General features: G+C 37.4%; 1 protein-coding gene across 1 annotated transcript; it reads left to right on the top strand.

Moving 5' to 3' along the window:
* Window positions 1-238: 238 nt before the first annotated feature.
* On the top strand, window positions 239-4,413 carry LOC107822039 (uncharacterized). Its single transcript, XM_016648526.2, has 3 exons — window positions 239-563; window positions 1,630-2,381; window positions 3,687-4,413. Exons 1-3 carry the CDS (start codon window positions 258-260, stop codon window positions 4,219-4,221), a joined length of 1,593 nt encoding a protein of 530 aa, XP_016504012.1. The 5' UTR covers window positions 239-257; the 3' UTR covers window positions 4,222-4,413.
* Window positions 4,414-16,389: the final 11,976 nt, after the last annotated feature.

Here is a 16,389-nt window from a genome sequence, read left to right as displayed (position 1 = left end):
CCCGTAATTCCACTTTACTTCCATAAAAACACGAAACATATCCCATAAAAAAATTTAAAAATACTTTGACAATTACCCTAAATCCACTGGGAGAAAAACTTCTTGTCCTAACCCCACAAAAGAGGTCCAAGTCCCTCCATTTGACACGTGTCAAAATCCATTAGGTCCCACATATCCATTTCTTAAATTTTCCGAATGACTGTTACTAAAGACCCCACCAAAAACTAGTCAACGTTTTTCCAAACTCGCCGGAGCCGATGAAGAACTTCAAGAACATAAGATCAGAGTCGTTGACTTTATTACTGGTCAACCTCGCCGGAATAATGGAAAGCGCCGACGAGTCATTATTGCCTGGAGTGTACAAAGAAGTAGGGAAAGCATTGCATACTGATCCAACGGGACTTGGTTCTCTCACTCTATTCAGATCCATAGTTCAATGCCTTTGTTACCCTCTCGCTGCTTACCTCGCCGGCCGTCAAAACCGCACCCATGTTATTGCTCTTGGTGCTTTCCTCTGGTCCGCTGCTACCTTTCTTGTTGCCATTTCCTCCACTTTTACTGAGGTTTATTCTCTCTTCATCCTTCTACATTCTTATTGTAATTTTAAGGTTTTATTTAGATCCTTGCGCTATATTTTTGCATGGAGACCAAAAGCGTTAACTCTTGGCATACGTAAAGGGCCAAAACTGCTCAGTGCATACTTAAGGGACTACTTTGAACTTATCCTCAAACACATGGGATCATTTTTGTCATTTTCTCTGAATTAATTTGACAAAAATTAGTTTTGTAGCTTTACTATTATAGTGAATAAAGTTCATTGACTTAAATTTTATAGTAAGTATAATTTAGTTACTTTAATGCATCAAGAAATAGTTTAGTGAGTTTATTGTTATAATACATAAAGTTTAGTAATCATACTTGAGATAGACTTTTTCTTTTGTGCAAGAAATGGACACTGTCATGTTCCTAATATGCCTGATGGTATGAGTGTAGGAAGTTGATATTAATGGGAATGTACAAGAATTGGTTCTTGTCTAGTTTCTGAGAGGTGTCTCCTGTTTGTTAGGAGCCCTGAGCCGGGACAAAGTTAGTCAATGAGAAAAGTTGAAACTCAAGGTTGTTTGGAAGTTGAATCAAGCATTTGTGAATCTGTGCTTGTTACCTTTTGTTATTCATAGATAAGGTATTATTAGTTGAGTAGCTGTCAAGTTAAATTTCGAGGCAAACAATGTGTTATAATTTAGAAAGATTATTATCCGGAAACCGCCTCTCTACCTGCTTCAGGAAGGGGTAAGGCTGGGTGCATCATATCCTCCCCAGACCCCACTTGTGGGAATACACCGGGTATATTGTTGTTGTTGCTTGTATTAATCTTTTTGTTTCTTAGATTAGAAAATACAATTGCTCTCTTCTTGTTTTTCCTTATGAATCTTTAACCTGAGGGATTTCCTGGGTTTCCAGTATTCATAGTTCTTACAATTTCACAATGCTTATAAGGCATTTCAGATGACTATATTCTCCACTTTAATTTTTACGTCCGTGATTGGCATTTGTTAAGAGAAGCACTATATATCTTGCTTGAAATGAGGTCTCTGGTTACTGTTTAGCAATGCTCATATTTTTCAATAGGTTGCCATTTCCAGAGGATTGAATGGAATAGGACTTGCAATAGTCACACCAGCAATCCAATCTCTAGTTGCTGATTCAACAGATGAAAGCAACCGTGGCATAGCTTTTGGATGGCTACAACTAACAGGAAACTTTGGCTCTATACTTGGTGGGCTTTTATCGGTGATTCTAGCTGAAACATCACTCATGGGGATCGCTGGCTGGAGAATCTCCTTCCATCTGGTCGGGTTTATACGCGTTATAGTTGGTATATTGGTGCGCCTCTTCGCCAAAGATCCTCGCTTTGTTGACAGTGATGGCAATGCAAGAGAACAACCTCCCCAGAAACCATTTAGAGAAGAAGTGAGGGAACTGCTAAAAGAAGTAAAAGCAGTAGTGAAAGTGCCTTCCTTTCAAATTCTTATTGCTCAGGGGGTCTCAGGTTCATTCCCTTGGTCATCATTGTCATTTGCTCCCATGTGGTTGGAGCTTATCGGATTCTCCCACAAGACAACAGCATTCCTCTTGACTTTGTTTAATGTTGCTGGCTCAATTGGTGGATTGTTTGGAGGAAAGATGGGGGATATACTTGCCAAACACTTGCCAAATTCTGGTAGAATAATTCTTTCTCAGATAAGCTCTGGTTCGGCGATCCCTTTAGCTGCAATTCTGCTTCTTGGATTGCCTGATGATCCTTCCTCAGCTGCAATCCATGGTTTAGTCTTGTTCATAATGGGATTCATGATATCGTGGAATAGTCCAGCGACAAACAAGTATGTTTCCTTTGGACTACTATATCATTCATTGTTCTCTGAATTTTTCTGGCATACATCATTCTTTTACATTCGGGTGGGCGTTGGTATGCAGTTATATTTGTCAGGGGGTGGAGTTGATATTTTGAAGGTCGTAAAGCTTAGAGCAATGCCACACAACAATTAACATTAACTCGATAGTGCTAATGCTAATATAAAACAAATGAAGTGGAGTTGTGTGTTTATGATACATTTTGCAAAATAAGCGAATTAATATCTCCTGCAATGTGTCCTCTCCCCTCTTCTACTTGCTATTTTTTAACATCATAAAGATCTATTTTTTCTGCTTACAGCTCACTTAACATATTCCACCCATGTATAGGCTTCTATAGTAGATCTTGCACAATGGACCGTTGACATGTTTTTTCAAAGATCTCCATATCTGAACACAAACTTGACAGTAGTAAGATTTCTGACTGTTAATGGTATCTTGATACGTGTTTTACAGGACTTCTAGACTAACATAAGATGAATGTCTTGAAAGAAGAGAAAAATACTTCTCTTGTTGCCAATATCTTCTTGGAGTATATATAGAGTCTGAGCCAAACGAAGACCAAGTAAAACCAGTGAAGTACTAATTCTATTTAACCAAACAAGAGGAAGAGCTAAAACTGTAAAGTAGAAGAAAATGTACTTACAAATTAGGAAACACTATCTGGCTCATGATTAAGTTCCAACTGAAGCTTCATCTGTAAAGAACTTCAAAGTTTTCATGTCCACATAGCTAACACACAAGTGATACACGATTTTCTTGTAGTTTCTGTTTGTTAGCTAATTTTACTTGTTTATGACAAATCATCTCTAATTTTGTCACTATATCGTAATTTTAACTCATACCTTCCAGTTGATCTCAGAACACTTGATGCACCAATTGTACCATCTCTGATTGTTTGCTGTATGTTCTTTTTTACATGGCTTCGTTTGCCTATGCTTCTTCTCTGTATAGACTAGTCCCCTACTTCCTTCTATTTCACACTGTCACACATGCACACAATGGACTCAATTCTATGCATATCTAATGGCTAACAGAGATCATTTAGGTAAATTTACAGAAGCTGTAGATATAGAGGTAAGTGAACCCCGCCCCCCCAAAAAAAAAGTTCGGCTAGTACTTTCTGCTTCATTGTTTAAAGCTGGCCTTTCTTGATTTTACTCCAGTAATATAGTTGCATGCAACATCGATAAAAGTATCTGTTCAAGATAGAAAAAAATTTCAGAATAATTCAGTATGATTTACTAACAAATTCGCGCATGACATGCTTGCAGTCCAATTTTTGCGGAGATAGTTCCTGAGAGAGCTCGAACAAGCATCTATGCCCTGGATCGATCGTTTGAGTCTATATTAGCATCATTTGCTCCTCCAGTGGTTGGTATTTTGGCTCAACATGTTTATGGCTTTAAACCAATCCCCAAGGATTCAACCGGCTCACAGGAAATTGAAACGGATAGAGAGAATGCAGCCCCGCTTGCTAAGGCACTCTACACTGCTATAGGCATTCCAATGGCAATTTGTTGCTTCATCTATTCCTTCCTTTATTGTACATATCCACGTGACAGGGACCGTGCTAAAATGGATGCATTAATAGACACTGAGCTGCAACGGATTGATGAAACTGCCGATCATCTTTTTGAAGAAGAAAATGCCAAACATCATTTTTCTAAATCCGATGAACTGCATGGAAAAGAACTAGTGGTGATTGATAGAGATTATGATGTAGAAGACAGCCTCGACAACGATGAGAATGATGAGAAAAGGCTTTTCCCAAATCAATTGAAATTCTCTGATATCAGCAAATTTTAGAGCAAATGGAACAGCAAATTTTGTGCATATCGGATACAACTTACAGACTAAGAAAGTGAAATTCACTTCATCAATATCATAGTGTGAACTTACAGTAGTATCAGTTTTGACAGTTTTCTATAGTTATCTGAATCAAATTGATCCAGTATAATGCTTAGAATACAGGAAGAAGATATAAAGAAGATTAAAAGACCTCGTGATGTTGCTTATCTTTTTCGATACAGATGAAGGGTTCAAATTGTTAGTAGTACTTAGTGTTGACCAAAACCTCAGTCCTTATAATATGAACAAGTTGTGTCTGATTCTCTCTCCAGATATCCAAATCTGTTATAGAGAGAACTAGATCCTGGTCAAGAACTAACCATATAGCTATTGTTTTGGAAATAATTTGTATTTTCTTCTGGTAACTTAGGTCTTTCGGAAACAGCCTCTCTACTCCTTTGGGGTAGGGGTAAGGTATACGTACACACTACCCTCTCCAGACCCCATTAGTGGGATTCTACTGGGTTGTTGTTATTGTTGTTCTTCTGGTAACTTGGTAATATTTGGCCCAAGTGAAGGTTAGTTTTGAAAATTGACAAAGGAAGCTCATGCATGAACCAGGTCCATCCCTTGTGTACATAGACACGGGCAGATTCGAGCATGTGGGATACACTTGAAGGAGATAAGCTTAACTTGGTATAATTGATATCTCCTGATCGAAAAGGTTGCATAATTGATAAGGAGAAGGACTCCTTACTCAAAGAGAACACTATCCAAGATAAGGGAGGAGTTAGAAGTTGAGATCAACTAGAACTCTTCCACCAAGGAAGAGTAGCATTAGAACTCTAGTTATTTCTTCATCTACTAACTCTATATATTGCAGGATATTCTCATTCTACAGGTACGCACAAAAGCAGAAGTTAAACGTGAATTGAGAGCAAAATAGCAAGGCATTTTGGAAGCAATTCGCGTGTGATTCAAGTGTGCAAACCTAAAGCTACATGAACCAGATAGAAGAACCAGTTCCAAGTGTCTGTCTTTTATTCTAGTTCAATTGTAGTAGGTGTTTTCATATTGTACCTTTCAGTTTTATCTAGAGGCAATTGTAATAGGTACTCAGAGTATTCAAGTTAGAGTTAACTTGAAGTTGTCGCAGCAGTTAAAAATTTGACCGAGAGTTGACTTTGATACACAAGTATTTTGTAAATACAGTTTTTGGCTCAGTGATTTAGTGGAGAGTTTAGGAAAATCCTACTGAGAAGTAGGTCGTGGTTTTTGCACCTTTTGACCCATGTGTTTTCCACGTAAAATACTTGTGTTCTTTACTTTCCGCATTTACTATTTCAGCAATAGTAGGTTAAGGAACGCTTAGAAGAACCAGGTCATTCCATAATCAGTTTAAACGAAAAATTGGACATCACACAAATCATCCCCTCTTGTGTGGTATTGAAGTTAAAACATCATTATGATAGTTATGTTCTCAAGATTAACTGTTTGTAATTACACTTGAACTGACAACAATGATCAGATATCTTCAGCTGAAAGAAGGTAGGTTTCTTTCCTCTATCACCTCCCAATTTGTTTAACAATGTTAATTGATCATGAAATTTAATAAAGGAAAAATATTTGACAGTTAAACTAGATGTGTATAGAATATTAAAAGTACCTTTAATACGAAACTTTGTTTTGTATTCTATGATGTTATTTCTATGAGAGGATGTTAGCTCGTTTGTTTACGCTTAATGGAAGTCTTCATTTTCAATTCATTAAGTGTATTTGTTTTTTTCTCTTTTACAACCCTTACTTATTTCAATTCATTAACTGCATTTGTTTAATCTCTTTTACAATCCTTTACTTGTTCGGTCTGCGTGATTGAGATCTTGTACAAAATCTTTCAAAATTTCCTCTGAAAATGATCGTTTAACTCTACTCTATCTAATATCACCACTGAACCACCACACTACCCACACTTCACAACTACCACCACCGAGAACCTATTAACTCTAGCACCAATTACACAACCACCAATCACCTTTATCACCAGCCTCCACTAGACACCCACCAGCCTCAAAAGCACCAATTCCTTTAGAGACGTGATGTCACTTAACCCAGCTCGCTAGGCGAACCATCATACCAATCCAAGAACAAGATAAGGAATAATAAGTCTCGTGCAATATCATAAATGTATCAATAAATGTGTGAAAATACAACAAGCAACCTAAAATTGGTAGTACAATGTCATGAGCAACTACAACAGAATAACAATGCAATTGTATGACATAATACAATTATTGTTTGAAAGAATATAATAGTAATAACTGGATAAGAGAGAATGTGATTGTAAAGTTGTAAATTCGAACAAGGCAGCTTACCACGAAGTATTCAAGTGTCAGCTCAACGTTGTCTCTAGATCCTTCTAGTACTAGGATCAAAGTCTTTCCAAAAAATTACAGAAATGTAGTATGAGATTGATAATGAACGTATACTTAGTAAGTATCAAGTCTAACCCCAATGAAATAGTGGCGGAGTTTTGACAAAAAAAATCATATTTCATAGTCTGTACAATTCAGAAGATATAAAAAATAGAAAACAACTCAGAAAAGACGAATATAAATAATAAGGTTCACAGTCAAGAAAAAAATAATAAGCATGGTTTCTCAGATAACATGGTCAAAAGCATATACCAATACACTAAAATTGTATATAAAGGAGATATGCACTAAGTGACATTTATCCGAATGCATGAGTCAGTCGAGTCAGTCTATACATAATAAAGACTCAACCTCTACATCAAAACAACACATTCCAAAGTGCCTACAGCTTGCTAACAAATTCAATGCATGTCTAAGATGCATCAAAAGCATATATAGATAATATGCAAAAATAAAGTATATAAGAATGCATGTATAGACATAAAGGATTACTTAAATAAATAAACTTTTACCTTTATGCTCAAACTCATCAATCGTTATTACAATTAAATCATAAACACATGGGTTTCTCACAAACCTACGCGTACGCTGCCAAGAGAGAAACATGTGAGGGAAACATTAGAGGGATAGATCTTTATCCACATATAATTGTGTGGCCAATTCAACGTGCGCAATATAATCTGCACGGATTACTCACATATCGTAATATAATTCATACGCAAAGCCAGTAGGCCAACTAACAACAAACCAATAACTTGTAACTTTGATGATATTCCCATTCTTCTTCTTCTTTTTCTTATTTCTTCTTTCTCTAAGAAAGGAATTAGAACAAAGAAGATAATATAGAAAGAAGGATGTGCATGGATATATATATATATAGAAATGGGGTTTCGTTTCTATAATTACTAATGTGCATTAAGGTGGTATATATATATATATATAGAGAGAGAGAGAGAGAGAGAGAGAGAGAGAGATGCATATGGATATGAGAGATAAACATGTTGGAATGTATGCATGTAATGACCTGGTCGGTCGTTTTAACTGTTGCAGCACGTTCCCTCATTTACTGCTTATTTCATGCTTAATTGTTGCTATGTGATTTATCAGGGTAGCTGATTCGGATCCGGAGATGTTTCGGAAGGAGTTGAGACACTTAGTCTCTAGGTTAGAAGCTTAAACTGTAAAGATTGACCGGATGTGGATTTATGTGTAAACGATTCTAGAATGGAGTTTTGATGGTTCTGATAGCTGCGTTGGGTGATTTAGAACTTAGGAGTGTGTCCGGATAATGATTTGGAGGTCCGTAGTTGAATTATGCTTGAAATGGCAAAAGATAGAAAATTAGAAGCTTTGGAAATTTAAAAGTTTAACCAAGAGTTGACTTTGCGGTTACCGGGCTCAGATTGGGGTTCCGGGAGTGGGAGTAGGTTCGTTGTGTCATTTATGACTTGTGTACAAAATTTGAGGTCAATTGGACTTGATTTGATAGGTTTCGACATCGATTGTAGAAGTTGGAATTTCTTAGTTTTTGTTAGGCTTGAATTGAGGTGCGATTCGTATTTTTGATGTTGTTTGATGTGATTTGAGGCCTTGACTAAGTTTGTATCGTGATTTAGGACTTATTGGTATATTTTGTTGAGGTCCTGGGGGCCTCGGGTAGGTTTCAGATGGATAACGGATCAAATTTTGGACTTGGAAGACTGCTGAAGATTGCTAGTGTTCAGGTCTGGTTTCCTTATACGCGATCGCGTGGGAAGGTCCACGATAGTGTAGGCTAATTTGGGCAGCTGAGGTTTTTGCTCTATGCAATCGCGAGTTCTGGTATACGATCGCTTAAGTTGGGGAATCAGTGCATTGTGAACGTGTGGGTTAAGCTGCGTTCGCAAAGAGGAAAAGAGACAAGAGCTGGTCACGCGCGTTGTTCTTTGCGAACGTGTGGGTTATCCACGATCGCGTAGGCCTGGGAAGCCTATGCTTCGCGTTCGCGTAAGTTTCTATGCGATCGCGTAGAGGAAGTTCTGGGGGCAGTGGAGTTTGTGCTTCCCGATCGCGAAGATTTTCCCGCGATGGCGAAGAAGGAACATCTGGGCAAAACTTAAATATTTCAAAGATGAGGGTTTAAGTCATTTTGCATAATTTGATTTTGGGAGCTCGGTTGGAGGCGATTCTTGGAGAGATTTTCAAGGAAGTGATTGGGGTAAGTGATTCTCACTTATTTTTGGTTAAATTCTATGATTATATCTTTGATTTCATCATTTAATTAGTGATTTGAGTTGAAAATTGGGAAAATTTGAGGAAACTTCTTAGGCCGAATTTTGGGAATTTGAGCGAGATTTTCGTATCAGATTTGAATAATTTTTATATGGTTGGACTCGTGGTTGAATGTGTATTCGGATTTTGTAACTTTTATCAGATTCCGAGATGTGGGCTCGGGGTTGACTTTTGAGTTGACGTTTTGACTTTTGATTAAGAACTTAGAATATTTATATGGAATTGATTCCTTTAGCACGTGTAGATTGTATCGAATTATTTGTGGCTAGATTCGGGGCATTTGGAGGCCGATTTGCAAGGCAAGGGCTTGTTGGAGTAGAGTTTTGCAGGGCTTGAGGTAAGTACCACTTTTATACTTGGTTCTGAGGGTATGAAACCCCGAATTTTGTGTAATGCGATTGGTGTTGGGGTGACGAGCATGCTATATGACGGGCGTGTGGGCGTGTGCCGAAGAAATTATGATTTAGCCGATTCCATAGAACTGTGTAGCTATCTTATCTGAACATTATTACTGTACTCTAAGTGTTAGAGCACTTGAGCTGTGATTCATGCTAGAAAGCATGTTTAGGATATATGTTGGTACTATTGGGACCCACATTGGTTGATCTTTGTTGTTGGGTTATTTGCTTAATTGATGTTATGTACTCAGTCGCATTCATCATTTCATATCATATCTTAGTCTCTGTTACCGTATATTGTCACATCTTGTATCATTGATTTGGGCCGCTTAGCATGAGTGTTGTGAGCCCGAAGGACTGGAGAGATTGATGAATGAGTGAGGCCGAGGTCCTGTTGCTGAGTGACATTTATGGGATTGAGCTGCACGCAGCAACAGACTTTATTGATTTAGGCCGCTTAGTATGAGTGTTGTGAGCCCAAACGACTGGAGAGATTGATGACTGAGTGAGGCCGAGGGCATGTTGCTGAGTGACATTTATGGGATCGAGCTGCACGCAGCAACAGACTTTATTGATTCATGCCAGGATTTGGATTATTATAGTGCTTGGGCTGGATCTAACCCTCCGGAGTCTGCACACCCATAGTGAGCGCAGTTGCTATTGATTCATTTGCATTGGCTGTATCTTCCCTGGATTTATTTGCATTTGGGTTGGATCTGCCCTAGACTTATTGGCATTTGGGCTGGATCTGTCCTGGGCCGGATCTGCCTCGTACAGTGCCGAGTGATTGAGTGTGATAAGTGAGAATTGAGACGGTCAGGTTGAGTACTCCGAGAGTGTGAGTACGCGAGGCTTTTGGTGTGTTGCATCACATACGATATGCATATTGGCATGTAGATATAGAGAGGTCATATTCCTCATATCGTTCAGACTTGCCATATTTTATATGTTCTGAGTTTAATTGTTAAACCTGGAAGCATGCCTAAATTCTCGTACTGTTACCTGTAGATTATGAATTTCTGATACATTACTGTCATATTTTCCGTAAATTTCCGTACTGTTAATTCCGTATGTGGGTTGTAATGTTCGAGCCCATCACTACTTTCAGTCTAAAGGTTAGCTTTGTTACTTATTGAGTTGGTTGTACTCATACTACACCTTGCACTTCGTGTGCAGATCCAGGTGTTTCCGGTCATGGTGGTTGTTGAGTCACAGAGTTCCGTCATTCATAGATTATCAAGGCAGCTGCCCTGGCGTCCGTAGGCCTTGAATCTCATCCCCTATCCCTCAGCCTACTTATTCGGTTTCTGTTTTTCTTAGACGGTGTATCAGACTTAGTATTGTATAGATGCTCATGTACTCAGTGACACCCTGGTTTTGAGAAAACTTTTGTATTTAGTTATGATATTTTATCCCGTTTTATGACATTTTCACTTATTTAAACCTGTTTTAGTATACTTTAAATTTGGAAGTGTTGGTAATGTCTGAGTTGTCGGCCTGCCTAGTACCATAATAGGCGTCATCATGACAGGTTAAGTTTTGGGTCGTGACAAGTTGTGTATAATGTATGACTAGGGCACAACATGTAATTCCATTATACAAATATACGCCTCACTAGACCAAATCTATGATTATATTCCTATTCAAAGTTTATTTGGATACTCAAAACTCAATTTGTATTCTAGTTCTAGGTCTATAAATTCCCAATTTTCCATATTCAAATCCATATTTTTACGTTAGATTTAGTGATAGATGCATGTATATACCATAGATTTAGGTTAGAATTAACTTACCCCGATATGTTCAGCTACTATGTGATCTTCGCGACATGAATAGATCGATAATTTCTTTGTTTCTTTTTTCTTTTTTTTCCCCTTCAAAATCTTATTTATTTCCTGGCTTCTATTTCAATCTTATCGCTTGGTATATATGCCATGGGGTGTATAACTGTATTTTTCCTCTATCTAAAATTATAATGATATCAAACTGTTAATTTGTTGAATCTAAGCTCAACAAATTAAATTCAGTGACATGCAATCAAGTTCATAGTCAAATTGGAAGAAGAATCCAGAGAGAGGATTTAGAGATAAGTGAGAGCAATTTTTGTATTGTGTAAGAATTAATGAGAATACAATTGATTAGTGGAAGGGCACTGTTTTATAACAAAATCATGTTCCCCTTCCAACTGACTTTCTAATGTGTCCCTTTTAGTTTTCTTTATCTATAATTAGTTCCCTTGCTAATTATAGTTGAGTCCTAGACTAACTAGTCTTGATACTCCCACTCAAACTGGAGAGTGAAAGGCATCGAACAGTCCCGGTTTGGACATCAACATCTGATGCTAAGCAACTCCCAAACCCTTAGTCATTATGTATGTTACTCGCTCTTTCGTAGGAATGTAATGAGTAGATATCAGTCCACCTTTGATTTTTTTTCTTTCAAAATGACAATCAATCTCTACATGTTTGGTCCTCTCATGATAGATTGGATTTGCAGCTATTTACAAAGCTGGTTTACCATTACAAAAGAGCCTCACTAGTTTGTATTGAAACACCAAGTTCTTTCATCAACCCCACAAGCCATACTGATTCTGGAACTACAGCCGACATGATTCTATATTCTGCTTCTACAGAACTTCTGCTCACAGTTTAATGCTTTATTGATTTCCAAGAAATCAATGATTCACCGAGCTTAATTACATAGCTAGTCACTGATCTTTTGGTAATTGGACAACCTTCCCTATCTGAATCACAATAGGCTAACACCTGCTCTAGTGACACCTTTCTTAATAGTAACTCATTTCCTAGTGAGACTTTGATATACTTCACTACCCTCATAGATGCTTCTAGATGAGATTGTTTTGAGTGCTACATGAACTGACTCAGGACCTGAACTACAATGTAGATGTCAGATCTAGTTATGGTCAAGTAAATCAGCTTCCCAATCAATTTCTGATATCCTCCAATATCTGTTAACTCTTCATTTCCTTAGAGTCTCACATGTTTGTCATAATCAACAGTAGTGAGTTTCTGATTCTGCTCGAGAGGTGTGTTTGCAGGTTTTGCATTATGGAGCCCCAACTCTGATATAAGCTCTAGTGCATATTTTCTTAGATTTAGTAGAATACCTTTTTGTGATGTCATGATCTCAATTCCCAAAAAATATCTTAACTCACCTAAGTTTTTCAGCTTGAAAGCCTTATGCAAAGTTCTTTTTACTTCATCTATCGTGATATTACTGCTTCCGATAATCATTAGATCATCTATATATATTAGGATGTTTGCTCCTGACTTCTTTGTGAACAAGGAATAATCATAGGCACTTTGAAAGTACCCTGCCTTAGTAAGAATACCAGTCAATTTTATATTCCACTGCCTCGATGTCTGCTTGAAGCCATAAAGAGACTTGAGCAATTTACAAACTTGATACTTCTCCTGCCTATGAAATCCTTGTGGTAAGGCCATATAGACCTCCTCATAAAGGTCATCCTGCAAAAATACATTGTTCACATCTATTTGGCAAAACTTCCAACCCTTTGAAGCTGCCACGCTAATCATATTCCTCACTCTGAGCAACTTTGCAACGAGAGAGAATGTCTCATAGTAGTCAAGTCCCTCTTGTTGAGTGTAGCCTTTAGCCACAAGCCTTACTTTAAACTTTTCAACCTCTTCATTTGCTTTGTATTTGATCTTGTATATCTATTTAGATCCAATTGCTTTCTTTCATGGTGGTAGATCCACTATCTCCTAGGTATTATTAGCTTCAAGTGCATATACTTCTTCTTGCATTGCTTTAACCCATCTTTCATCTTTAGAGGCTTCATAAAAGGACTTTGGCTCTATGAATATTGAGAAGGCAGATAGGTAGGCTTGATAATATTCTGGTAGGTGAGCGTAACTTACATAGTGAGAAATAGGATAGGTACTTTGTCCAGATGGTTTCCATGTGGTTACATAGTCCTTGAGCCAAATCGTTGGTTTTGTCCCTTTGTTGAGTTTTCTGATTATTGAAGGATTTGCATTATTAGTATGCATATTAGTGTCAAGTTCTTGAGGTGGTTCTGCTTATTCTTGGTTCAACATGAGCTCCCAGTCTTCATTCACAACATCCTATAAGTCAAGTAGCATATCCCCATTTGATTTTGATGGTTCATCCAACCTTTCAATATAAGGTTCTATTGCAGTGTTTCTTGTCTGAGGCAAGTCACCAGGAACCTCTTCTCCATCTACACATTGACTATTAGAGATTTCTTGAGATGCATCAAGAACTTCTCCTCCATCTTCCCCTTGACTTCCGGAGATCATGTAGGGTATTGCAGTGATGAATAATTCCTCTTGACGGGTATCCTCGTCTTGGAAAGGAAAAACATCTTTATATCCCTTCTGCATATCTGAATAACCTACCAACACTGCTCTTCTGTCTCTATGGGCAAATTTGTCACCTCTAGGCAATGTACTGTCATAACACAAACAACCAAACACTCTTAAGTGATCTATTTTTGGCTACTTTCCATACAACATTTTATAAGGAGATTTCCTATTTAGAACTTCTATAGGTATCATATTAATTAGATACATTATTGTTTTAACACACTTTCCCCGAAATCTAACAGGCACGTGACTTTGAAATCTGAGTGCCTTAGACACTTCCAAAATATGTCTGTGTTTTTCTTTCACAACTCTATTTTATTGTGGAGTATATGGACAACTACTCTAATGTACAATAATACCAAGTGAAGTGAACAACTCATTGCACTGTGTATTGAAAAATTTAGTTCCATTATCTGTTCTCAATGTCCTGATCATAACACCAAACTGATTTTTGATCAGAGAAAGAAAATCTTTCACACAACAAATACTTCACTTTTTTATTTCAACAAACAAGTCCAATATATCTGCTAAAGTCATCCACTAAGGTAACAAAGTAGTGTTTTCTATCATAGGTTCCTACTTTTAAAGGACCTCATACATCAGCATGTATCAATTGAAATACAAAATATGAACTATTGCTACTAATAGGGAATTTTAATCTACTTTGCTTAGCTAAAGGGAAAATTTGACCGTCTCTTTGCATCTCTGACTTCCTTTATTCTTTAGTTCTGGTAAGTGTTGCAGAGCATTTGTAGAAGCATGTCCTAGCCTTTGATGCCACAGTATTGTGGCCACTCCTTCTTTGTAAAATAAAACAGCAGAAATAATATCTCCTCTACTAAGTATATAAAGACCAATGTTCTCTTTATCAATCCCGAGTACCTTTCCACTGTATAGTCCTTGAAAGACACAAAAATCAGAGAAGAAACAGATAAAACAACATATGTCTCTAGTCAACTTGGACATTAAAAGCAAGTTGAACTTAAAGTTTGGCACATGTAACACATTCTTAATCTTCTGTGTCTCTAAGATTACGGTATCATCTCTAAGATTACGGCATCTCCTGCATGTGTAACTTTAGACTTATCTCATGTAGGAGTTTGCACTCCATAATTATTCTGTCCCTCTATCCATCTGATACATTTCAAAATATTCTTACATAAGGTTATGTGATGTGATACCCCCGAGTCTATTATCCAGTCATATACACATATATTGGATACACTAGACAACAAGGACAAAATACCTGCCATGTTTGAAGATTCTGTCAATTGAGTTTGTGTTCCTTTCTCCTAAGGAATACTTCTCCAGCAAGCTCGCTAAATGTTTATACTGTCCTTCTGTGAGATAGTTTCCATGTTGATGGTTTTTAACATCAGTACATTCATCTGTGTTAGCATTGTTAGCAAAAGGTTTATATATTCCTAATTGCCCTTTCTTCTTACTCTTGAAATTTGGAGGGTGGCCTATAATTTTGTAGCAATTCTCCATCAGATGGCCCTTATAACTATAATGTTCACAAATCAAGCCTGATTTTTTTTCCTTTGAACATTTGTCCTCTTCCTGCCAGCATTGTCAGGGTTTCCTTGTTTGACTCTATAAGATATAATGCTCTTTGACTTTCTTCCTGCACAACCACTGTATAAGCCTGATTCACTAACAGAATTGGCCTTTTCTGCAGTACATTACTCCTCACTTGACTGTAACTCTCATTGAGTCCCACGAGAAATTTCATCAACCTTTGACTCACTAGGTGCTCTACATAGGGCCTCGACTCTTCACAATCACATGAAGGCAATGTTGCCAAAATATCTGTCACGACCCCAATATCCCTCGTAGGATGTCATGATGACACCTAATCTCTAAGACTAGGTAAGCCTAGCATACGTAAAGAATTTAACGAAAATAGTAATAAAACTTTCAATTTAATCATTTGCTATCATAAAAAGGACTCTGCAACACAACTAAACATAACACCCAAAATTTGGTGATACCGAGTCATAAGCTCTATATGAGTATACTGAACATCCCTCTACAACAGTATCTATAAAAAAAGATAGATATGAGGCTCTATATGAGGCTTGCGAGCGTCGGCATGTATACCTTGAAGTCTCTGATCTAAGCTCACTCACGGGTGCCTAGCCTGGTATGAAGTACCTGAATCTGCATAAAAAGATGTGCAAAAATGTGGTATGAGTACACCACAACGGTACCCAGTAAGTATCAAGCCTAACCTCGGTAGAATAGTTACGAGGTCAAGTCAAGACACCTACTGAAATAAATAAAGAAACTGAATAGATATAATACAACAAAATAATGAAAACAATGGAAATGATACAATGAAGAAATATTACGAGAATTGTTACACTGAAATTAAAGGCAATTAAGACATCACAGAAGAAACACATAATAAAATGCCAAGGAAACGATGAAGACAGAACACAAGTGATGTAAATGAAAGGTATCAACAAGAATATCTATTGAGGTACCGCCTCGTAGTGTCATTACACAAATCAAATCACACTCTTTTCTTATACCACTGCGGGAGCCTTGCATTTAGTTTTGAAAATTATTTTTCCGAAAAAGCTACCCGCATTTTAGCCCATTTTATCATACCGCGTGGTTTCAATTAGTTTTCCTACTATCAACATGCGTATCAAGCCCACTTTATCTCACCGTATGTGTATCAACCTCAATCCTTATACCACCGCATGC

The sequence above is a fragment of the Nicotiana tabacum genome, chromosome 13 (assembly GCF_000715075.1).
Source record: "Nicotiana tabacum cultivar K326 chromosome 13, ASM71507v2, whole genome shotgun sequence".
Classification (NCBI taxonomy): domain Eukaryota; kingdom Viridiplantae; phylum Streptophyta; class Magnoliopsida; order Solanales; family Solanaceae; genus Nicotiana; species Nicotiana tabacum.
Note: the sequence above shows the minus strand (reverse complement) of the source record. Positions and strands in the feature narration are given on the sequence as shown.

What these genes read in the sequence shown, in the direction of transcription:
- LOC107822039 (XM_016648526.2), top strand. Translation starts at nt 258, where the DNA reads ATGAAGAACTTCAAGAACATAAGATCAGAGTCGTTGACTTTATTACTG. An exon ending in TTTCCTCCACTTTTACTGAG is followed by an intron (nt 564 to 1,629) that starts GTTTATTCTCTC and finishes ATTTTTCAATAG; the next exon opens with GTTGCCATTTCCAGAGGATT. An exon ending in AATAGTCCAGCGACAAACAA is followed by an intron (nt 2,382 to 3,686) that starts GTATGTTTCCTT and finishes ACATGCTTGCAG; the next exon opens with TCCAATTTTTGCGGAGATAG.